Raw genomic sequence first — 25,777 nt, 5'->3', positions numbered from 1 at the left:
CGTGCCCCGGTCCGGGAAGATCCCACATGCCGTGAAGCGGCTGGGCCCGTGAGCCATGGCCACTGAGCCTGCGCGTCCGGAGCCTGTGCTCCGCAACAGGAGAGGCCACAACAGCGAGAGGCCCGCGTACTGAAAAAAAAAAAAAGAAGCTCTTCAGAGAGAGGGAAAATGACACGTCAGAAATTTTTACCTACATCTAGAAAGAAAGAGCATCAGAAAGAAATACATGAAGGTAAAATAAAAATTTTATTTTTATTATTCTTAACTGATCCAACAGATAACAGTTTGTTCAAAATAATAATGATATATTCAGTTACATGTGTGTGTGTGTGTGTGTGTGTGTGTGTGAGAGCATGCTCATGTATAAGTGAAATGAATGACAGCAAAGACACAAGGGATGGAAGGAAGGAATTAGGAATATTTTGTTATTATAAAGTACTTACACTACACATGAAGTGGTAAATGTTATTTTAAAGTGGGCTTAGATTAGCTGTAAATGCATATTACAAACTCTAGGATGGAGGGAGGAAGGGAAAGGAGAGAGGGAGAGGGAAAGCAGACACAAACTACAAATATCATAAATGAAAGAGGGGACCTCACTACAGATCTGATGTACGTTAAAGTAATATTATGAACAATCAGATGCCCATAAATTTGATAACTTAGAGGAAATGGATAAATTCCTTAAAGACACAATCTGTTAAAACTCAGAGAAGAAAGAGACAATCTGAACAGTCCTGTTATCTATTTAAAAAATTGAATCAACAGTTATACCCCCAATAAAGCTGGAAAAAATGAAAGGAAGAAGGGAGAAAGGGAGGGAGAGAAGGAGGGAAGGAAGAAGGGAAAGAAGGAAGGAGGAAAGGAATTGTGTTGATGATTAATTACCTTCCAAAAGAGAAAGCAGTTTGGCTCAGATGGCTTCACCAGCAAATTTTAAGAAACATTTAAGGAAGAAATTATACCAATTCCCTATGATCTCTTCCAGAAGACAGAAGCAGAGGAATACTTCCTAATTTAATCAATGAAGCCAGCATTACCCTAATATTAAAACAGGCAAAGACATTAAAAGAAAACTACAGAACAATACCTCTCAGAAACATAGCTGCTAACATCCTCAATGAAATATTTGCAAATCGAATGGATTATAAACCATGAACAAGTGGGATTTATCCCATGTCTGCAAGGCTGGCTCAACATCTGACAATTAATTAATGTAATCCATCACATCAATAAGCTAAGAAAGAAAAATCACAAGACCATATCAATACAGAAAAAGCATTTGACAAAATTCAACTCATTCATGACAAAAACCCTCATTAAAGAAGGAATATAGGGGTACTTCTCAACTTGATAAAGAACATCTACAAAAAATCTATAGCTAATATTATATCTAATGGTGAGAAACTCTAAGTTTTCTAAGATCAGGAACAAGGCAAGGATGTCCCCTCCCACCACTGCTTGTCAACATTGTATGGGAAGTCCTAGCTAATGCAACAAGACAAGGAAACACAAGGTATACTGATTGGAAAAGAAAACAATAAAACTGTTTTTGTTTTCAGATGCCATGGCTTGTCTGTGTAGAAAATCTGAAAGAACAGTCAAAAAAACTCCTGTAACTAATAAGCAATTACAGCAACGTTGCAGGATATTAGGAAAGTCAATTGCTTTCCTATATACCAGCTATAAAAAATGGAATTTGAAATTTAAAACACATTAATATTTCCATTAGCATCCCCCAAAATGAAATACTTAGATACAAATCTGACAAAATATATACAATATCTACATGAGGGAAATTACAAAACTCAGATAAAAGATACCAAAGAAGAACTAACTAAAGGAAGAGACAGTCCATGTTCATGGATAGGAAGAGTCAGTATTACCAAGATGTCAGTTCTTCCAAACTTGATCTACAAATTTAACACAATCCCAATCAAAATCCCAGCAAGTAACTTTGTGGATATTGACAAAGTGATCCTAAAGTTTATATGTAGAGGCAGAAGACCCAGAATAGCAAACTCAGTATTGAAGAAGAAGAATAAAGTTGGAGGACTGACACTACCCGACTTCAAGACTTACTGTAAAGCTACAGTAATCAATACAGGGCAGTGTTGACAAAATACTAGACAAAGAAGTCAATGGAACAGAACAGACAGCCCAGAAACAGTTCCACATAAACACAGTTAACTGATCTTTGACAAAGGAGCAGAGGCAATAAAATGGAGCAAAGGTAGTCTTTTCAACAAATGGTGTGGAGCAAGTGGACATCCACATGCAAAAAAATGGATCTAGACATAGAACTTACACTCTTCACAGATATTAACTCAAAATGGATTATAGACCTAAATGTAAAACAAAAAAACTATAAAACTATAGAAGACAGAAGAAAACCTAGATTACTTTTGGTATGGTGATGACTTTATTTAGATACAACACCAAAGGCACAATCCATGAAAGAAATAATTGAGAAGCAGGGCTTGATAAAAATTAAAAACCTCTACTCTGTGAAAGACACTGTCAAGAGAATGAGAAGACCAGATATGGACTGGGAGGAAATACTTGCAAAAGATACATCTGATAAAGGACTGTTATACTAAATATACAAAGAACTCTTAAAACTCTATTGAGTTCTGTTTTTATTATTATAAGAAAATGAACGATCCAATTAAAAATGGCAAAAGGTCAGAAAAGACACCTCAGTAAATAACATACACAGATGACAAGTAAACATATGAAAATATGTTCTAATTCATGTTCATTCAGAATTGCAAATTAAAACAATCAGATATGACTACACACCTATTAAAATGGTCAAAATTCAAAACACTGACAGCACCAAATACTGGTGAAGATATGGAACAACAGGAATGCTCATTCATCGCTGGTGGGAATGCAAAATGGTACAGTCACTTTGGAAGACAGTTTGGCTGTTTCTTACAAAATTAAAATACCATATGATTCAGCAACCAGCCTCCTTGGTATTTACCCAAAAGAAATGAAAACTTACACCCACAAAAATACTTACACACAGATGTTTATAGGAGCTTTATTCACTGTTGATAAAACTTGGAAGTAACCAAGATGTACTTCAAATTGTTTTCTACATATGATGTTTCAAATATACATCCAGCACCCAAGCAAAGGTAACCAGGCACACACAGAGATAAAATAGCATCTGCTAACAAAAACTAGCAGAATCAATATTCAATATAAACAGACCTATAGAATTTCCAGACATTGGAATTATCAGACACAGGCTATAAAAACTATACTTACTATGTTTAAGGAGATAAAGGCCAAGCTTGAAATTTCAGCAGGGAACTGTAAACTGCAAAAAGTGATATAGCAGATTTGAAAAAGAAACAACCAGAAACACAAGAATTGAAAAACACAAAACTGACATTAAGAACTCAAGGTAAAGAGCTGAGGGATCTGTATTTTTAACACATTCCCTACATAATCCACTATGTTTGAGAACCAGAATCATAGACTACTACAATAAATCTTAATGTCCTTGTTTGCAAACCCACTCTTTTCTAATTTAACTTCTACAATGCCTCCAGAATTTTTCCAGTATATGAATTTGATGCCTCAGTGCCTTATTTAAAAGTATTTTGGTTAAAACCCAACTTTCTAACCTTGTGGCTAAGGACCTTCACCATCTACCCTACTTCCCTGAAATACTGACCTAAAATTGAGCTAAACAAGTCTGGTGCATTCCTGCTTGTTCATTCAATCTTCTCTATCTGGAATGTCTTTCCCCATCTTGTCTACCTGGTGAACTCCTACTAGTATACTTCATAACACAGAAACTGCATGTCATCCTGAGCAGAATTAATCACTCTTTCATCTCTACTCTCATACTTTGGTTCACAACTGTATTACAGCACTCACTACACTATATTAAAACCATATATGAACCTTCCCCCTCCTTCCTACAGTTATGCTAGAATAACTGAAAGGCTAGGACTTATATTTATCTATTTCCCAAGAACCTGAACCATGCTTATGGTATTATACACAGTCAATGTATGTTGCATAAATTACACATTCATTGAAATGAAAGCCAGACAATCTTCGAGAAGAATCTAGGATCAATTAAAGAATTTTGTCCTTCAAGTTCTACTAGAGAAAAGGTTTAGAGCTTGCTAACACGAGGTCACAGAGTAGGTTGGTCACAGAATGGTATCCTACCACATTCTGATGGCTTGGGCTCTGTATCTAAAGGGATTCACCAGAAAGAAGGTGTACTAGGAGGGAATATGAGAAAAGATCAGTCTATCGGTTCAAACGGAGGGTGGCAGGAGTCTTTGAACAGCTTCTTGAAGTAAAATATGGAGTCTTGGGAGAAGAAAGAATAGAATAGGAGCTTCTCTTTTAAAGACAATGTAAAAGCCAAAATAGCCTGATGTGTATACAGAGTGACTCAACTTTTTAGTTTCGGAGGACAGTGAGAACACTCTTCCTAAAGGGGTTAGTGCTTTATTCTTTTTGTTTTCTTTACCTAATTTAACCTTCTTTCTTAAGGCTCACACTTCTCCCCTCTCCCCGAAGCACAGGCCCAGAGCTGTTATAAAGTCCTCTCTCAATCTCCAGACCACACAAATTAACATTTATGAAATAAATTTATTCATACATAGGAAAGACATAATTTATCATTAACTATAAATAAGGAACACACATGCGGCTAGAAAGGTAATTATTCACTACCTTTTCAAGGTGACAATACCTTAGGTAAATAAAGGTGAAAAAACATGCAAGTGTGTTAACAGTTTTAAGGACTTATCAAAAACAAATTCTGAACATAGTCCAGCCCCTCCACAATTTAACAATGAAGGAAGTAGCTCATTTATTGCAGTGCTCACTCAAATTTTACACCAAAGGTATCCATATTTAAGCATAACTAAAACCAACAAACTGTTTTCAAGTATCCTAATGCTACATACACCAATAAAGTTAGTAACCAGAAAATTAAGCTCTACACTTGCAAAGTGTTATATATTTACTGCTCACAAAGCACGTGTATTCTAGTCCTTTCCACAGCGCTATTGTTCCTGAAGTTAACAATTCAAAATCAAAGGCTTAATTGAGCAGTGTGACCTATCCTACTTCTGGACAATTTGAAATACTCAGATTAAGAAATCAGTTAGTGCCTTAAAACTTTTTTCCTTGCCTGCCAAAAGATATCTGAAAGTGATTCAACCACGCAACTAAAACATCACTCAGAAAGACGAGTGATGAAAAACATGAAATATCATCTAAGTACTCCAATCTAATTTCCTCATAATGAAAAAGATGCCAATATAAAAACAGTGCCAAACAAAAAAATCACTTTCTACTGAAAGACTGTCAGTTTGACATAAATAGAGTATACTCAATCTAGTATGCAATCATGTTACAATTATACATAACATGGTGCATTTGAAATAATTCTCACTTGCAGTTTGGAGGTCATAAGACAAACTATGTAGCTGTATTCCAACTTCAGCCTATTAATTTAGAAAAACCAAAAACTTAGGTCAATTGAACTACCATATAACTGAAATACTATTTATAATTAATAGATGCAATTTTTAACATGGCTCACCAACTGGTTCAAATGGCCACAAGCAGGAATTTCACACCTGCAAGAGAACACATGTGATAATCCTCATAAAATAATATTATGAATATTCATGTGATTTGGGAATTTACTGTCAAGTTAAATGCCAAACTTGAGTCGGTCTGACTTTGTTATTACCCTAAAATGATGTTTATGTTTCTTTACTGTTAACATGGAAAGCGCTAAAACTGATCAGACCTTTAATAAAATTTACAAGAATAAAACTTTAAAAAATATTTAACCTACAAGTACCTTTCACTTTTGGACTTCATATATCTCTGAAAAATCTATAGGTACAAAACACATAAAGTAAGGCAAAAAAAATTTATATATAGTAATATTTTGTTCGTGAAAAAAAATAACACCATATATGTAAAAATATACACATGTGAAAATAATTGTGTTTTCCATACAAAAATTGAATTTTAAAAGGCCTAAAAATATGAAGGCAAAGTAAAATGAGACATATCGCCCTATAATGTTTTATATTTTATAGAGAACATAATCGTGTTATTTGTGCAATTAACAATAGAGGAAAAAGATGGTAAGTCAAACACTACTTTACTCTATAGTTTGGTTTATAATCTTATAGGTGTCTCTCTACTAGAAAAAAATTCTGGCTCCCAAACATATACTCATCCTTAAGAATATGGCAACTCCTTTCTGAATATTTGCTTAATAAAATAATTATCCTATAAAATACTACTACTACTCTAATATTCTAACAAATTTTACTGTTTTGTCATTCAATAAGCAAGTGAGGCATCTTTAGGAAGGTCAAAGGAATCTATTTTTTCCTTAGTACTTCTAGCACTGCCTTACTGTTTCAGGCAGTTTTACACTGGAATACTAGCTATCTTCATTTTCTATAGCCTTAACAGCTTAAGACCTTATCCTAAAACATGACAGATGTGTCTTAACACTCTTCACGGCTTTACTCTTAACATCATTTTAAATTTCTCATTCCAAACATATAACACACATTTGAAAGGGGTAGATAGATGGTCAAGGATCTCAAATGTAGTTTTATATTGATAATATTTTACAGAGTTTAGAAATCAGGGCTGTAAAAAAATGTTTTCAAGTGGGAACAGAGACAGAAAGTTATAACTTTACCATTACCAATAAAAGAAAATCATGCCCACTTTTTTTTTTTGCGGTACGCGGGCCTCTCACTGTTGTAGCCTCTCCCTTTGCGGAGCTCAGGCTCCGGACGCGCAGGCTCAGCGGCCATGGCTCACGGACCCAGCCGCTCCGCGGCATGTGGGATCTTCCCAGACTGGGGCACGAACCTGTGTCCCCTGCATCGGCAGGCGGACTCTCAACCACTGCACCACCAGGGAAGCCCAATCATGCCCACTTTTAAAATGACAATTGCAGTGAAGAGAACAGCAAAGTGAGACAAATGTGGAGTAGAGGACACAAACAGTAGGGAAAGAGAAAGCAGAAAAGGAGAGGCAGAAACATATTCCATCACATGGTGAAAGAGATACATATTTTTGAACGTGGAAAATGGTCAGAGGAACAAGGACTTCGCTATCCATCACAGCCCCCCCAAAACAAACAGAACCATGAAAAAGGCACCAAAATACACATTAGCACCTATACACAAATGGAAAACTCAAAAATTAAAAGAAGCAGCTGGGAGAAATCATCATGTGTAAAAGGCCAGAAAAGGGACAGAGGATAGAAACTGCATTTCAACTCACTCCTTCTTCCCATATGAAAATAAGAGTTGTTTTTTCCTGACCACTAATGAAATTTTCAAACAACATATATATAAAAAGGAGAGAGGAGGTGAGGCCTTGGCTTTCCAAAATGAAAACAGCACATTAAAGGCACAGACATATTGGTAAACAGATAATTATCCACTAGTAACTTATTTAGAGATCTATGGTAAGAAAATATCACAGAATATTAGTTTACATAAAGATATTAAAGTATATGCACAAGCATATTTCAGGTAAACTATCATAAAGTCAAATACAAACCTTCAATAGCAAGACCACTGTTTTTGCCTCTAGAGGGCAAACTTGGTCTTCTGAAAGACTTCACGAAAAAAGAGTTAATGTCCAGATAGCAAAGATTCCCAAACTTTCTTGGATTAACAGTAACCTTAGTGTCTCAGTAATTTTTTCTTGGTGCCCCCTAAACCAACAGAAATCCTTAAACATTCTGTTTAATAAGTATTTATGTCCAACAATTAAGTAAAGATTTATGTCCTAGCACTTAGTAACCACTTGAAAAAATAGTACACATAAATTAAAAGAAAAACATTTTATTGCATTCTTAAATAACCACAATTAATTACTAATTGGGCATGTGTGCCTTTTGTGCACTGTACAATTTCACAAACCTTGAAATCAGATTGGACACCATCACCTTCATTTCCTGTTCCACACTGATTTTTGCACAGTATCTGATTTTTATCATAGCAAACTAGGAAAAACCAGATTCACAAGAATACGATGCCACAGAAAATAATACATTGCCATTTAATGTTGAAATTGTGTACTACCTCAAGCTATCAGTCTGCACCATATCCAGCAGATGTGTAGCATCACTGAGTTTGCCATGGTTCCCCCCTGCGTTAGCTGCAGCACATGGGGTGCCCTAGGCACACAGCTTGGGAATCACAGCACTACAGTTTTAAGTCTCAGCAACATATAAACTGGTCACTATTTTAATTACTTGTAAATAAAATTAACTATAACAAATGCTTTTAAAGATCTAAAAATTATGTTCTCATTTACTTGGGAAACCTGTTTTTCTTTTGAGCAATAAAAAGAACACTAGTAAATACTTAAAGGAAGGTATTTTTTCCAGTTTGAATGATGATTATTGCTTTAATGTGATTATTTTTATAAATGCTGGATGTGCTAAATTTGATAAATTACAACTGGAAGGAGAGAAATAGGAAATTCATTATAATATCTCCTGAGAAACTGCTTCTCTAAAATTAAAAATGCTACAAATTGATACAGTCTCACTGCATTCCAGTCTCACTTATCTCCTAGTACTGAGAAGCACAAGCTCAGGAGTCAAACAAGATCTGAAATTCTTAAGAACTCAAGAATATGGATATTAAAACAGATAACAGAAGAAATGGCTCCTAAATTACTAGAAACAGACTATACACCCGCCCTCTCACAAAGTCCTTGGTTAAGACAGAAAACCAGAAAAGTGACCAAGGAAAGAGTTCGACCTCAAAATCTACTCGGTTTTCACTTTATGCTGCTTTATCAGTTCACAACTACCCATTATCCATAAAATCTGTGCCGCTGGCAAATGCTACCATGTTCGGCTAGAAGTCAAAGTCTGTGGTGACAATGGTTTGCTAAGGAAAAAAAAAAGCCATCCAAGGAATAACTAGGAAACAAAATCAATGTTCTATGACTGTAAAGAATTTTCACAACCGTAAAAGATAACTGAAAATATGTCATGCTTTAAAAAAAAGTTAAAGTTACTACAAATATCTATAGTCCCAAAATTTTACATGTTAAAAAGAAAAAGGAATGAAAATAGAATATGGTTAATTATCTAGAAAAGAATATCTGAAAAGCAAGACAAACCACATGGCTACATTAGTACTTACCTGCTGAATGATTTTGGAAGTTTTCTGAAGATTCTCTCTGGGAGGGACTTTACCAAATAATTTCCAACCAGGAGCACTATGTACAACTGACTTGAGTTCCTTTGTCCTTTTCGGAAAAAGGTTTCTGAAACACAGAAAAGTTACATGAATTGTGTTTCTGGTAACCAGGGAACTACTTAATAATAATTTTTAAAGTACGCTTATCCTCAAGACAAATACAAAATACTTTTAAATAAAATTATTTCTACTACTTATACTACTGACTATTAGACTAACAAGACTCACTTAAGACTACCTGGCTTATAAAGAAATATTAGAAGAATCATCAACAGAGATATTAGAGAGATAAACAAATTGGGAGAAAAATGACAGCTGTAAATAAAATGTAAATATTTGCTTTGAGTTAGCTACAAAGTGTACTAGAATTGACTATATATATACTTGACAATAAAAGCCAAGAATCTGAGAACAAAAAAGTTAAAGAGAACTTATATAAAACAGGTAAAGGATTAAGTAATACCATCTTTGGGGAAAATACTATTTAATTATTCTCAGCAATAATTTGTTATTGCTTGAAATAAAAGGGTATCTACTGAGCCTCTATTCCTATAATATATGTATATGCAAGTTGTTTTTCCTAGGACAGGTATGCACAAGAAAAGCTTACTGCAAAAGCGTCAATATGTAACCTAGTAAGAAACTATCTCTCACTGAAAATCTAAAAAAAGAATCTGCACAAGGATCAAGGATTTTACCTATTATCTCCATTCCCTTACCAACCAAATTAAGTATCTATTGCACATGTAAGCAGGAATGATATTCAAAATATGTACACATCAATACAGCATGCCAGGGCACCATGAACCAATCAGAAAGGTACAATGAATCCAACTGAATATAAAGCCTTCATATAAGGTGTGATATAAATATTCATTAAGAAAATTTAAAATTTTCACATACAGTTACAAACAGTCACAAAGTATTTGAAAGCCCAAATAACTCAGGCTTTCAAAATATCATATAAATATATCTGTTCTTAAAAGTACATTATTGTGATAAGAAGGGGGTAAGTTTTTAATGCATAACGTTAAGGCTGTTCTTCAAGTTTAGAAAGGTATCAACAGACTCCTACAAAAGAATATGGGTTAATCAATAATAAGTTAAAGAAACACTCTCACTTCCTTGGGTGTGCAATGGAAGTGAACTGATGACAATTCAGAGTAATTTCTGCTTAGGATACTCTAGAGGTTTCATCTCTGAGACCACATATAGCGACTCAATTCTCTATTTTATAAGATCTCTAAGTTGGAGGTTTTCAATAATGATTATACTGAGGACTGGTATATTTATAGTAAAATTTCAAGCCTCAAATGATGGCCTATTAATTTAAACACTATTTGATATCTTATGTGCTGCTCATCAATTTATTGCCTTATAGCTCTATATTCACCTTGCAATATATGCTCTGTGACAACATGGAATTCCTTTGAGCATTTCTCCTTTCAAAATAAACATGAGGCTGTTAAGCTTACTCGATAGAGGGCACTGAAGGGACACCACAGAAGAAAGGGGCTCTGCTCTCCTGTGGCTTCCAGCTGATGCAGAGTGGGTCAGTGGTTTGGGTATGAGGATATCCAGTAGAACTCTGCTCAGTCACATGCCCAGAACATTAAGTGCCTGAGCAAACTTACAGCCTCAGCAACTCAACCTGCAGATGGCTTTCCTGAAGTCTTATTAACATGTAAACTGGCACCCAAAGGCTTCCTGCCAGCACTGATGCACCAATTCCCTCTGTAGGCCCCACACAGCTCACTTGTACTCCCCAGACAGTTCTCATCAAGCCATGCTTCCTCCACAAGCCTCTATATGGCCTGCCTACACACCAAAGCTTTGCCATCCAACCATGCTAAACACAGGAGAAAAACTTTGCCACCATGGTTTATGCAAAGGATTCTTGAATGTGACATTGAGCTTAAATCTAAACATCTGCACTTCAAAAGACATCACTGATGCAAAATAAAGCAGTAGAAAGATCTAGAATTCAATCCCTCCACCAAAGTAAAAACTGAGACGGAAAGAGCAATTGGAATCAACCATTTTAGAGCTACAGAACCTTATCAGACACTTAAAACAACCAAGAGAGTGTGTGAAAGGAGAGGCTGTTGATCTTTCTTAAGTTAACAGCATGTGTGAACCAACTACCATCCCCCATTCCTCAGCTCCTCCCTCCTGTAGTTGTGGGGATAGCAGCCCACTGGCTCCAGGAGCAATAGTTTCTGGAACAGGCAGCAGCAGCTTCCATTGGTGGTATCTATCAGAATATTAAAAGAGAACTCTTTTTGTCCCTTTTTTTGATCCAGACATTTAAGGAAATCTTTGTCAGGTCACCAGCTAACTGCAGCAATAAGAGAACAGAAACTTGCAACCACACACAAAAAGGATTACACACTTTGCAAAAACAGTTTGGAAATAACACAAACAGATGACTCCAGCCCTTAATGAGCAAAAATCAGCAATCACTAAGAAGTGAGAGAACAGATTTACATAGTTACCACATTATAATACTTAGAATGTCTAGGTCTCAACAAAAAAATTACAATACATAGTAAGAAAGAGCAAAGTATGGACAATTCACAGGAAGAAGAATTTGGCAAAAACCATTCCTGAGGAAGCTGAGACAATGAGATTACTAGTCTAAGATGTTAAATCAACTGTCATAAATATTCTTGATGAGCTGAAGGAAACCATGGACAAAGAACTAAAGGAAATCAAGGGGGGAAATGTAGAACAAAATGAGAATATCATTAAAGAGATAGAATTATAGAAAGGAACCAAACAGAAATTCTGGAGCTGAAAAGTAGAATAAAATTAAAAATTCACTATAGCAAACATGAAGGTAAGACAACTGAACTTACTGAACTTATCAATTATTCCTAATTGAATTCAGGAGCACAAAGAAAAAAGAATGAATAAAAATGAGCAGAGTCATGTACTATAAGAGTGCCAGAAGCAGAAGAGAAAAACAAAGGGGCAGAAAAAATTTTGAAGAAATAATGGCTAAAAACTTCTCAAATATGATGAAAGATACAAATCTACACAACCAAGAAGCTCAACAAACTCCAAGCAGAATAAACTCAAGGAGCTATACTCTGAGACACATTATGGTCAAACTGTCAAAAGACAAAGGGAGAATTCTGAAAGCATCAAGAGAGAAGCGACTATCAAAAACAAGGTATCCTCAATAAGATTAACACCCGATTTCTTATCAGACACCATGGGAGTCAGAAGGTGTCAGGCTGACATAATTTAAAGTTCTGAAAGGAAAGAAAACTATCAACTGAGAATTCTATATGCAGCAAATCTATCCTTCAAGAATGAAGGAGAGGGTTTCCCTGGTGGCGCAGTGGTTGAGAGTCCGCCTGCTGATGCGGGGGACGCGGGTTCGTGCCCCAGTCTGGGAGGATCCCACATGCCGCGGAGCAGCTGGGCCCGTGGGCCATGGCCACTGAGCCTGCGTGTCTGGAGCCTGTGCTCCGCAACGGGAGAGGCCACAGCAGTGAGAAGCCCGCGTACCACAAAAAAAAAAAAAAAAAAAAGAATGAAGGAGAATGAAGATATTTCTAGATAAACAAAAGTTAAGGGAGTTCATTCTTAACAGATCTGCCCTACAAGAAATGTTAGGAGTTCTTCAGAGTGAAATGAAAAGTCAAAGCCATAAGAAGAAATAACATTGGTAAAATTAACTACATAGGTAAATGTCAAAGCCAGTATTATTGTACTTTTTTGTCTGTAACTCCACATTTTTCCTATGTGATTTAAGAGGTAAATGAATAAAATAACCTTTACAAATTTATGTTGTTGGGCACACAATGTATAAACATGTAATCTCTGACAATAACAATATAAAGGAGAAGGAACAGAGATGTACAGTAGCATAGTGTTTGTACACTAATGAAACTAGCTTATATGCTAATGAAATGAATTTGGTATCATTCAAACTAGGTTGTCTTAAGTTTAAGATGCTAATTGTAATCCCTAAAGTTACCACTAATAACTTCAAAATATACATAAAAGAAGGGAATCAAAATGGTATACTAAAAAGACTCAACTAGGGCTTCCCTGGTGGGCGCAGTGGTTAAGAATCTGCCTGCCAATGCAGGGGACATGGGTTTGAGCTCTGGTCCGGGAAGATCCCACATGCTGTGGAGCAACTAAGCCCCTGTGCCACAACTACTGAGCCTGTGTTCTAGAGCCCGTGATTCACAACTACTGAAGCCCACATGCCTAGAGCCTGTGCTCTGCAACAAGAGAAGCTACTGCAATGAGAAGCCCGTGCACCACAACAAAAAGTAGTCCCCAATCACTGCAACTAGAGAAAGCCTGAGTGCAGCAATGAAGACCCAACACAGCCAAAAATAAATAAATAAATTTATTAAAAAAATTAAAAACTCAACTAAATACAAAAAGTGATAATGGAGAAACTGAGGAACATAAAACCATATAAGACATACAGAAAATAAAAAGCTAAATGGCAGAAGTAAATCCTTTCTCATCAACAATGAATTTAAATATAAATTGATTATACTCTCCTATTAAAAGGAGAGTGACTGGCAGACTGGATTAAAAACACTATATGGTGTCTACAAGAGATTCATTTTAGATAAAAAAATACAAAGAGGTTGAAAGTAAAAGGATGGAAAATTATATTGAAAGCAAACACTAACCAAAAGAGAGCTGGAGTGGCTATATTATTGTCATACAAAATAGATGTTAAGTCAAAAAGGCTACAAGAGGCAAAAGAGAACATTATATGTTGGAGGAAGAAAAGTTTAATCCAGTAAGAAGATGCAGCTATTATAAATATATGCACACCTAACAACAGAGCTCCAAAATATATGAAGAAAAATTGATATTGAAGGAAGAAACAGACAGTTCTACAATAATAACTGGAGACTTCAGCACCCTACTTTTTTTTTTTTTTTTTTTTTTGCAGTACGCAGGCCTCTCACTGTTGTGGCCTTTCCCGTTGTGGAGCACAGGCTCCGGACGTGCAGGCCCAGCGGCCATGGCTCACGGGCCCAACCGCTCCGCGGCATGTGGGATCTTCCCGGACCAGGGCATGAACCCACATCCCCTGCATCAGCAGGCCACTGCGCCACCAGAGAAGCCCTATAGTACCCTACTTTTAATAATAAAACAACCAGATAGATCAAAAAGGAAATAGAAGACTTAAACATTATAAATCAATTAGGCCTAACAGGCATACACAGGGCATCCCACTCAACAACAATAAAATACAAATTCTCAAGGACACATGGAATATTTTCCACGATGAACTATATGTTAATGCAGAAATATTATACTAAGTTTTAAAAAATTAAAATCACACAAAGTATCTTTTCCAACCAGAATAAAATGAAACTATAAATCAATAACAGGAAGAAAACTGGAAAATTCACAAATATGTGGAAATTAAACAACACAGTCTTTTTTTTTTTTTTTTTTTTTTTTTTTTTTCAGATTTTGGCCACACCCTGCAGCATGTGGGATCTTAGTTCCCTGACCAGGGATCAAACCCACACCTCCTGCATTGGAAGGCAGAGTCTTAACCAGTGGACTGCCGGGGAAGTCCCTAAACAACACAGTCTTAAATAACCAATAGGTCAATGAAGAAATCATAAATTAGAAAACACCTGAGATGAACTGAAATGGAAATACAACATAGCAAAACTTGCGAGATACAGCAAAGGCAATGTTAAGAGGAAATTTTATAGTTGTGAACACCTACATTTAAAAAGAGCCATACCTCATATCAATAATCTAACTGCAGCCCTGAAAAAAACTAGAAAAAGAAAAACAAACTAAACTTAAAGCTAGCAGAAGGAAGGAAATAATAAGGATCAGAGTGGACAAAATGAAACAGAGAATTGAAAAACAATAGGAAAAAATTTTAAGCAAGTTCTTTGCAAAGATCAACAAAGTTGACAAACTTAGCTAGACTGACTAAGAAAAAAAGGGAAGATTCAAATTGCTAAAAGCGGAAATGAAAGTGGGAGATTACTACGAGTAAGAAGTATATGGGGGCTTCCCTGGTGGCACAGTGGTTGAGAGTCTGCCTGCCGATGTAGGGGACACGGGTTCGTGCCCCGGTCTGGGAAGATCCCACATACCGCAGAGCGGCTGGGCCCGTGAGCCATGGCCACTGAGCCTGCGTGTCTGGAGCCTGTGCTCTGCAACGGGATAGGCCACAACAGTGAGAGGCCCACATACCACAAAAAAAAAAGAAAAAAAAAGAAAAAAAAAGAAAAAAAGAAGTATATGGATACTATGAACAACTGTTCACAAACAAATCAAATAACTTAGTTGAAATGGAAAAATTCCTAGATATATACACATAATACCAAAACTGACTCAAGAAACAGAAAATCTAAACAGACTTATAAGTAAGGATATTGACTCAACATCAAAAACCTCCTAACCAAGAAAAGCTGAGGACCAGATGGCTTCACTGGTGAAATCTAACAAACACTGAAAGAAGAATACCAATTTTTCTCAAACTCTTCTAAAAAACTGAAGAGGAGAGGAGTTACATAGTTTTCCTGGGTCTCTCCCATGTATACATGTTATTAAATTTTTGTTTGATTTTCTGTTAATCTCTCATGTCAATTTAATTCTTAGATCAGCCAGAGAAACTCAGAAAGGTAGAGGAAAATTTCTTCTTCCCCCACAGCTCCTTCAAGATTGTTTTAATGTTTTTCCCACTCATCTTTTGTATATTCATTTTTTAAAAAATTTATTTAATTTATTTATTTTGGCTGCATTGGATCTTCGTTGCTGCCCACGGGCTTTCTATAGCTGCGGGAGCAGGGGCTACTCTTCATTGTGGTGTGCAGGCTTCTCAATGCGGTGGCTTCTCTTGTTGTGGAGCACGGGCTCTAGGCACAAGGGCTCAGTAGTTGTGGCTTGCGGGTTCTAGAGCACAGGCTCAGTAGTTGTGGCTCACGGGCTTAGTTGCTCTGTGGCATGTGGGATCTTCCCGGATCAGGGCTTGAACCCATGTCCCCTGCATTGGCAGGCAGATTCTTAACCACTGCGCCACCAGGGAAGCCCTGTATATTCTTGCTATGTTTATTTCTAGTATTTTATTTCTATTGATATTGAAAAATAGTACTTTCTCTTCCATATAGCTACTAATGGTTTTTGTACATATAATAGCTATTAACTTTTGTATTTTAGCTTTATATCCTATTACTTTATTGAATTATCTTACTTTCCATTTATTCTCATGGATTATATGGGAACATATTCATATTACCTGAAAATAAAAGGTTTTACTCTTTACAAGTCTTTCAATCTAATGTTGTCATTGTGCTAGCTAATACCTTCAATACAATCTGAAAACAGTATGGTGAAAGTGGATTCATTTTCTTGTTAACTTTAAGGGATCCCTCCAAAAAAAACAAAAACAGAAACAAAAAACCCCCAAAAACAAAAAACTAAAGAGCAGAGAACACTTCCTAACTCATTCTATGAGGTCAGCATCACCCTGATACAAAGCCATACAAAGACTCTAGGAAAAAGAAAACTACAGACCAAATTCCTCAAAAATCCTCACCAAATACCAACATACGGAACTCAGCAGCTATTATAAGGATTATACACCATGACCAAGTGGCACTTATCCCCAGAATGCAAGGGTAGCTCAACATATTAAAATTAATCAAGGTAATTCATCATAGTAATAGAATAACGGGTAAAACCATATGATCATCTCCATTGACGTAGAAAAAACATTTGACAAAATCTGACACTCTTTCATGACAAAAACACTCAATAAACCAGGAATAGAAGGGAACTTCCTCAACATGCCAAAGACCATATATGAAAAATCCACAGTTATCATCATACACAGTGATGAAGGACTGAAAGCTTTTCCCCTAAGATCAAGAACAAGGCAGGGATGTCCACTTTTGCCAATTCTACTCAACATAGTAATAGAGCAATCAGGCAAAAAAAGAATAAAAGGCAACCGAATTGGAAAGGAAGATGTAAAGTTATCTCTTTTCACAGATGACATGATCTTATATGTAGAAAATCTTAAAGAATTCACATCAAAAAACTGTTAAGAGCTAATTTGTGAATTCAGCAAAGTTACAGAAACACACAAAATAGGGTTGTGTTTCTATACACTAGCATGAACAACCCAAAAAAGAAATTAAGAAAACAATTCCTTTTACAATAGCATCAAAAAGAATAAAATACTTAGTATTAAATTTAACCAAGGAAGTGAAAGATTTCTACACTAGAAACTATAAAACCCTGCAAAAATAAATTGAACAAGACCTAAAAAAAAATGGAAAGCATCCCATGTTCATAGACTGGAAGACTTTATATTGTTAAGCTGACACTACCACTCAAAGCAATATACAGATTCAGTAAAATACCAATCAAAATCCCAATAGCATTTTTTGCAAACACAGAAAAACCCATCCTAAAATTTATAAAGAATATCAACGTATCTCAAATAGTCAAAACAATCTTTAAAAGGAACACAAATTTGGAGTACTCACATTTCTTGGTTTCAAAACTTACTACAAAGCTACAGTAATCAAAACCTTGTGGTACTGGCAAAAGGACAGACATACAGACTAACAGAATAAAATAGCACAGAAATAAACTCTCACAAATGTGGTCAACTGATTGTCAACAAGTGTGCCAAGGCAATTTAATGGGGAAAGGACAGTCTTCAAAGAAATGGTGCTGAGAAAACTGAATATCCACATGCAAAAGAATGAAGTTGGATCCTTACCTTATAAACAAAAATTATCTCGAAATGTATCAAAGAACTAAATTTAAGTGCCAAAACTGTACAATTCTTAGAAGAAAATGTATAGGCAACTCCTCATTATCTTGGATTCAGCAATGATTTCTTATTTAAGCATGGTACCAAAAGCACAGGCAACAAAAGAAAAAAATAAATTGGACTTCATTAAAAATTTTGTGCATCAGAGGACACCGTAAGAGAGTGAAAAGACAACTCACAGGAGAAAATAATTGCAAATCATATACTGGATAAGGGTCTAGTATCCAGAATATCCAAAGAGCTCTTACAACTTAAAAAAAGAAAATCCAATTAAAAAATGGGCAAAGGACTTGAATAGATGTTTCTCCAAAGAAAATCTATAAATGGCCATTAAACACACTTGAAAAAATACTCTATTGAGTGTATTCATCAGTCATTAGGAAAATGCAAATCAAAACCACAATTAGGGACTTCCCTGACGGTCCAGTGGTTAAGACTCCACTGGAGGGGGCATGGGTTCAATCCCTGATTGGGGAACTAAGATCCCCCATGCCGCGTGGTGCAGCCAAAAAAAAAAAAAGGTGCTGCAAGGATTCAGGAAAACAGAACCCCTGGTGCGCACATGAAATGGTGCAACCACTATGGAAAACATTTCCGCAGTTGCTCAAAATGTTAAACACAGAATTTCTATGTGACCCAGCATTTCTACTACGAGGTATAGACCCAAAAGAACTGAAAACAGGTGTTCAAACAAAAATATGTACACCCATGTCCACTGCTGCATTATTCACAGTAGACAAAAGGTGAAAATAACCCAAGTGTCCATCAACAGATAACTGAATAAACAAAATGTGGCATATACTTATGTTATGGACTGAATTCTGTCTCCTCCAAATTCGTATGTTGAAACTCTTAACTCTCAGTCCCTCAGAAGGTGACTGCATTTTGAGATAGGGCCTTTAAAGAAGTAATTAAGTTTTATTTTATTATTATTTTTTAAATTATTTTATTTATTTTTGGCTGCATTGGGTCTTCGTTGCTGTGCGTCGGTTTTCTCTAGTTGCGGCGAGCGGGGGCGACTCTTTGTTGCGGTGCATGGGCTTCTCATTGCAGTGGCTTCTCTTCTTGCAGAGCACGGGCTCTAGGCGCATGGGCTTCAGTAAGTTGTGGCTCGTGGGTTCTAGAGCACAGGCTCAGTAGTTGTGGCCCACGGGCTTAGCTGCTCTGCTGCATGTGGGATCTTCCTGGACCAGTGCTTGAACCCATGTCTCCTGCATTGGCAGGTGGATTCTTAACCATTGCACCACCAGGGGAGCCCAGTAATTAAGTTTTAATGAGATCACATGGGTAGGCTCTTCCAATCTGATTGGTGTATTTAAAAAAGAGGAAGAAACACCAGGGAGGTACAGCAAACAAAACAAGGTCATGTGAGGACACAGAGAGAAGGCAGCCATTCACAACCTAGTAGAAAGGCCTCAGAGAAAACTAAACCTTCAAACACTTTGATCTTAGACTTTCAGCCTCCAGAACTATAAGAAATAAAATTTCTGTTGTTTAAACCACCCAATCTCTGTATGTTTTTATGGCAGTCCCAGCAAAATAATACAGCATACAACAGAATATTATTCAGCCATAAAAAGAAATGAAGTTCTGATACATGTATGAATGAACCTTGAAAACATTGCACTAAATGAAATAAGCCAGATAAAAAGGAACTAATATAATTCCACTTATGTAGTATATCTAGAATAGGCAAATTCAGAGAAAAAGAAAGTAGAATAGAAGTTACCAGGGGCTGGGAAAAAAGGGAGAATGAGGAGTTCTTGCTTAATGGGTATCTGTGTGGGATGATGAATAGTTCTGGAAATGGATAATGGTCATAGATGTACACACTCTGAGTGTACTCAATGCCACTGAACTGCACAGTTGTACATTAAAATATGGTTAAAATGATAAGTTGTATATTTTACAATTAAAAACGACATCGTTAAGAAAGTAACAACATAAGCCAAAGATTGAGAGAAAATATTTGCACCACATACATCTGAGAAAAAACTTCTGTCCAGACAGTATAAAGAACTCTTACAGCTCCATAAGACAAACACCTCAGTTAAAAAATGGAAAGAGATCTGAATAGACAGTTTACCAAAGAAGATAAATTAAAAACTAGTAAGTCACATGAAAAGTTGTTCAACATCATTAGTCATCAGGGAAATGCAAATCAAAACCACGAGATACCACCTCACACCTCAAAAATAGCTATAATAAAAAAACACAGACAATATGAAGTATGAAGAAAAACAACCTTATACTCTGCTGGTGAGAATGTTAAATGGTGCAGCCATTTTGGAAAACAATTTGGCAGGGTTTTTTTTTTTTAAGTTAAACATAAATTTACCATACAACCAAATAATTCCACTCCTAGGTATCTACCTAAGAGAAATGAAAACATAAACCTGCGCAAAGGCTTGCACAGGAATGTTAACTGCAGCGTTATTCATAATAGCCAAAATGTAAACACAAGCTAATATCCATTAACTACTGAATGTATAAACAAAATGTGGTATATCCATGTAATGAAACACTATTAGGCAATAAAAAGGAATGGGACCACTGGTACATGCTACAACGTGGATGAACTCAAAAATATTGTGCTCAATGAAAGAAGTTAGATGTATAAGACTGTATGCTGTATAATTCTATTTATATAAACTGTGGAAATGGCTAATCTATAGAGACAGAAAGTAGATCAGTGGGGATGAGAATGGGAATTGACTGCAAATGGATACAAAGGATCTCTTTGGTGTGATGGAAATGTTCTACAACTACACTGTTGTACGGTGGTGATAGTTGCATGACTGTATAAATTCAATGATAAATATTGAATTCTACACTTAATGGGTGAATTTTATGGTGTATAAACTATACCCCTACAACGCTACTAATTAAAAGACTATTAGACTAATAATCAAACAGAGTATTAACACTGCCAAAAGTTGGTATTCTGCCAAGTTTAGTAAAAAAGACAAAATTTCCAGGAGATTTAGCCCAAAAAAGACAACAGAAATAAATTAGGAACAAAGAAAAAGGTATAAAATCAGATACAGTAAAAAAAAAAAAAAAAAAATTTTTTTTTTTTTGGCTGTGTTGGGTCTTCACTGCTGTGCACGGGATTTCTCTAGTTGTGGTGAGCGGGGCCTACTCTTCGTTGCGGTGCATAGGCTTCTCATTGTGGTGGCTTCTCTTGTTGCAGAGCACGGGTTCTAGGCGCGCGGGCTTCAGCAGCTGCAGCATGCAGGCTCATTAGTTGTGGCTCACAGGCTCTAGAGTGCAGGCTCAGTAGTTGTGGTGCACGGGCTTAGCTGCTCTGCAGCATGTGGGATCTTCCCGGACCAGGGCTCGAACCCGTGTTCCCTGCATTGGCAGGCGGATTCCCAACCCCTGCGCCACAAGGGAAGCCCTACAGTAAAAATTTTAAAGGCAAGAGAATACTGTGAACAACTCTTTGCCAATAATTTAGAACATTCTGACAAAATGGGCAGGTTTATGGAAAAATATGACTTACCAAAACAGACTCAGAAGAAATAGAAAATATCAGTAGTCCCAAACTATTTGAAAAACTGAAACAATAGTTAAAACCACCCACCTCCCCCCAAAAAAATCAGGCATGGGCTTCCCTGGTGGCGCAGTGGTTGAGAGTCCGCCTGCCGATGCAGGGGACACGGGTTCGTGCCCCGGTCTGGGAGGATCCCACATGCCGCGGAGCGGCTGGGCCCGTGAGCCATGGCCGCTGAGCCTGCGCGTCCGGAGCCTGTGCTCTGCAACGGGAGAGGCCACAACAGTGAGAGGCCTGCGTACCGCAAAAAAAAAAAAAAAAAAAAAAATCAGGCATGAAAAGCTTTACATGAAAGTTCTACCAAATTTTTAAGATAGATATTGCACCAATATTGTATAAAATATTTTAGTGAATAAAAGAGAGAACAATCCTTAATTAAGTTTGTAAAGCCAATGGCAAACACAGACAAGAACAGCTTAGGAGAGTAAAATTACAGAATAATCTAACTCATGAACATAGAAACAAAATATTGGCAAACTAAATATAATCTTGTATAACATAGATAAATACATCATGACTAGGTTGGATTTACCTCAGGAATGCAAAGGTAGTCAAACATTACAAGGTCTTAAATGTTCTTCAATACATGAACAGAAAAAAAGGGAAAAATTGTATGGTAACTTCAATAAATGCAGCTGAAAAAAGATGGTAAAATTAAATATTTCATTTACGATAGAAACTTTTGTAAAAGACCTAGAACTCCTTAACTTAATAAATGACACCTACTAAAAATCTACAGTAAATGTCATTCTTAATAAAATTCCAGGAACATATTCTTTTGAAATCAGGAATAAGACAAGGATGCCACTATCCCCACTTCTACTCAACACTGTCCTGAAAATCTTAGTGCAATAAGCAAGAAAGAGAAATAAAAGGTATAAGGATTGGAAAAGAAGAGCAAAGCTCATCATTCACGAAAACATGAAAGTTTGTATTAAAGACTCAAGAATCTACCATCAAATTAGTTTAGCAAATGGTTAGCTGTAAGATCAAAAAACAAAACCCAACGGACACAACTAGAGATTATCATACTGAATGAAGTCAGTCAGAAAGAGAAAGACAAATACTATATGATGTTACTTAAGTGTGGAATCTAAAATATGGCACAAATGAACCTATCTATGAAACAGACTCACAGACACGGAGAACTGACTTGCGGTTGCCAAAGGGGAGGAGGGGAGGGAGAGGGATGGACTGGGAATTTGGTGTTGGTAGATGCAAACTATTACATTTAGAATGGATAAACAACAAGGTCCTACTGTATAGCACAGGGAACTATATCTAATCTCCTGGGATAAACCATAATGGAAAAGAATGTTAAAAATAAGAATGTCTCTATGTGTACAACTGAGTTACTGTGCTGTACAGCAGAGATTGGCACAGCACTGTAAATCAACCAAACTTCAATTTAAAAAAAAAAACCAATTTTGACTTTGTATCCATCAACAACAGCTAGAAATGAAAAAGTCCAAGGAGATATAATAGCAACAAAATATAAAGTATCTGGGAATAAGTCTAACTGAAGTTTTCTAAGACCTTTACGGAGAAAAGATACAATCATCCTGAAACACATTTTTAAAAGACCTAATCAAATAGACAGCTTATATTTATAGAAAGGAAGATGCTATCATAAAACTATCAATTCTCCCCAAATTTATCCATAGATTCCATGCAATCCCCATCATAAGTCCAACAAGGTATTTGAAGAACTTGAAAAAACAACTTTAAAATTTATATTAAAGACTAAAAGGCCAAAAATAGCCAAGACACTTTGAAGAAGAAAAGGGTAAGGCTGACTTACCCTACCAGATATTCAAATTTATTGACTATCATTTTTAAGATAGCATGGTATTGGCCCAGGGATAAAGAAACTGATCAATGGAATAAAGAATACACAACTCAGAAACACACCCAAGCATAAATGGAAACAGGCAGTAATGCAGATCAGTAAGCAAAGGATAGATCATCTAATAAGTGGTGCTGGGACCTTTGGCTATCAATGTGGGGAAAAGGAAACTGGATCCCTACCACCTACCACACATAAGAGTCAGTTTTCAATAGATTAAATAGTTATAGCAAACTTCTAAAAGTTTTAGAAATACAGGAGGATATTTTTATAATCTTACAGTAGAGAAGAATCTAAAAGCAAGACCCAAAAGCACTAATCATTTTAAAAAACTGGATAAAAATTACCAATATTAAAATTAAGAACTTCTGTTCAAAGGCACTATAGAGAAAGTATACAAATTTGGAGGAGAAACTCCAAAACACATAATGACAAACAACTGGTATACAGAAAATATAAAGAACTCCAACTAATCATTTTCATAAAAGACAAACTAATAGAAAAACAGATAAAAGCTATTGCACAAAGAGGGAAAACAAACAACAAATAAAGAAACCTATTGAAAGATATTTAGCCTCATTGGTAATAAGTGAGCTCACAAACTAAAACCAGAATAACATTTTATGTACACTGGACTGGCAAAAACTAAGAAATCTGATACCAAATTTAGATGGAAAGGAACACTGAGAGGAATTTACGTTGATGTAATCACACTTGTCCCAGTTGCATACACTACACTACCATCTAGGATTATACTTCTAGCTACAGACTCTAGAGAAAGTTCTGGACATGTGCACTAGAAGACATATAAAAGAACAGTCAAGGCAACACTGTTCAAAAGAGCAAAAACCTTTTAACAATTCTAAGACCCACTGACAGAAGAATAGAAAACTTAAATTGTGCTGTATTAGTAAATGTAATATTATTCCACAGTGAAAATGAACCAAAGCTAAATCCATCAACATAGACAAAGCTTAAAAACAATGCTGAGTTTAAAAACAAGGGCTGGGCGGCGGGGGGCGGGGGGGGGGGGGAAGGGGGATGGGACAAGATGCAGAGTTCACACAGTATATCATTTTTATAAAGCTCAAAAACAATACAATAATAACAAAAATAATGTGGCAAAAATTATTCCTTAAAACACCAAGGGAATTCAGGACAGTTGCTACATAGTAGCGGTGAGCAGGATAGTAAGACACTCACAGGTAGTATATTTTCAACAGTAGTGTTGATAATGTTCTATTTCTGAGATTGGGCAAAGGGTTCACTAATGCATACTGTGTATCACAATTCACATGTCTGTTTCATATTTTCTTTTGTATGTGTCAAAAAAAAAACCCACCAGTTTTTATTAAGTTATATAAACCTAATGTCCCAAGTGGAACTCCCTTGTAACTGAAGAGCACTAACTAAAACAATTAAAAGATCTCATATTCTTAACCTTCCACTGAGGAGCTATAAAGTTAGCCTTTTCCTACAGTGTGAGGCATCCACTTTTGCCACAAGCTTAGGTATACTTATTTGGGCCAAAGTTAATAAACATTTCAGATTTTAACCACTCCTCTTAGAGTCAATTCACATTTATATATAAATTTGTCTTCATCATATTGATGTATTTAGTCAGAAGCCTCACACTAACAATTTAGCTCTTGGAGGCTGGGTGGGGGGAGTCTACAATGAACAACCAGTTTTGTTTGTTTTTCACAGCTACCACCAACTCCAATCATTGATGAGAATCAGATCTCTAATTACAATCTTAACTGTTTCAGATCTAAAGACCTATAAATTAGTCTACAGCCATACCACCATGAACGCACCCGATCTCGTCTAAAAACCTATAAATTGCTTGTCTCCTCACAACAATGCATGAACAAGGTAGTGCTTGTCAGGTGAAAAAAACAGCATTTCATTCTCTAGAATTGAGGGGGTACATGTATAATTAATTAAAGCAGGGTAACCATAAAGTAAAAGAACATAAGCATTTTTTTTCAAATCCAGGGAAGCACAACTTCAAAGAATGTGACCTGGCTGGGAACACAGACAAAGCAACAGAATGAGGAGACCACAAATGTAAGATGCAATTATACCAAAGGACAGTGATAACCACAGATCAGAAAACTCATGTGCAGAGTTTTACAAGGAGGCTTTGGGGGTGGTTATGTCTATACCTTTACTTACATTTAGATACTGTAATCACTACCAAACATATTCTCATTTGAAAAACTAGAAGCTATACATATCAATACTGTACATTATACCTCTATGAGTTACAAAACAGAACTCTTTAAAAATCACAGCCAAGGGGCTTCCGT

The 25,777-nt window shown here is 36.2% G+C and overlaps 1 protein-coding gene across 4 annotated transcripts in view; it reads right to left on the bottom strand.

Moving 5' to 3' along the window:
• The window catches only part of TBC1D12 (TBC1 domain family member 12), a 123,286-nt gene that overhangs the window by 38,533 nt on the left and 58,976 nt on the right, over positions 1 to 25,777 (bottom strand). For 3 of the 4 annotated variants that reach the window (XM_033425589.2, XM_033425587.2, XM_004268363.4), the window contains exon 2: positions 9,201 to 9,324. Coding sequence is in view for 2 of the 4 variants with exons in the window: in XM_033425587.2 (XP_033281478.1) it covers positions 9,201 to 9,324 (124 nt within the window). In the remaining 2 variants the exon portion in view is untranslated. Of the gene's footprint in view, positions 1 to 3,279; positions 3,332 to 9,200; positions 9,325 to 25,777 lie in introns of all 4 variants that reach the window. The other variant, XM_033425590.2, reaches the window with a different exon arrangement.

Source organism: Orcinus orca, chromosome 14 (assembly GCF_937001465.1).
Source record: "Orcinus orca chromosome 14, mOrcOrc1.1, whole genome shotgun sequence".
NCBI classification, from domain to species: domain Eukaryota; kingdom Metazoa; phylum Chordata; class Mammalia; order Artiodactyla; family Delphinidae; genus Orcinus; species Orcinus orca.
This window is presented reverse-complemented; position numbering and strand designations above follow the sequence as displayed.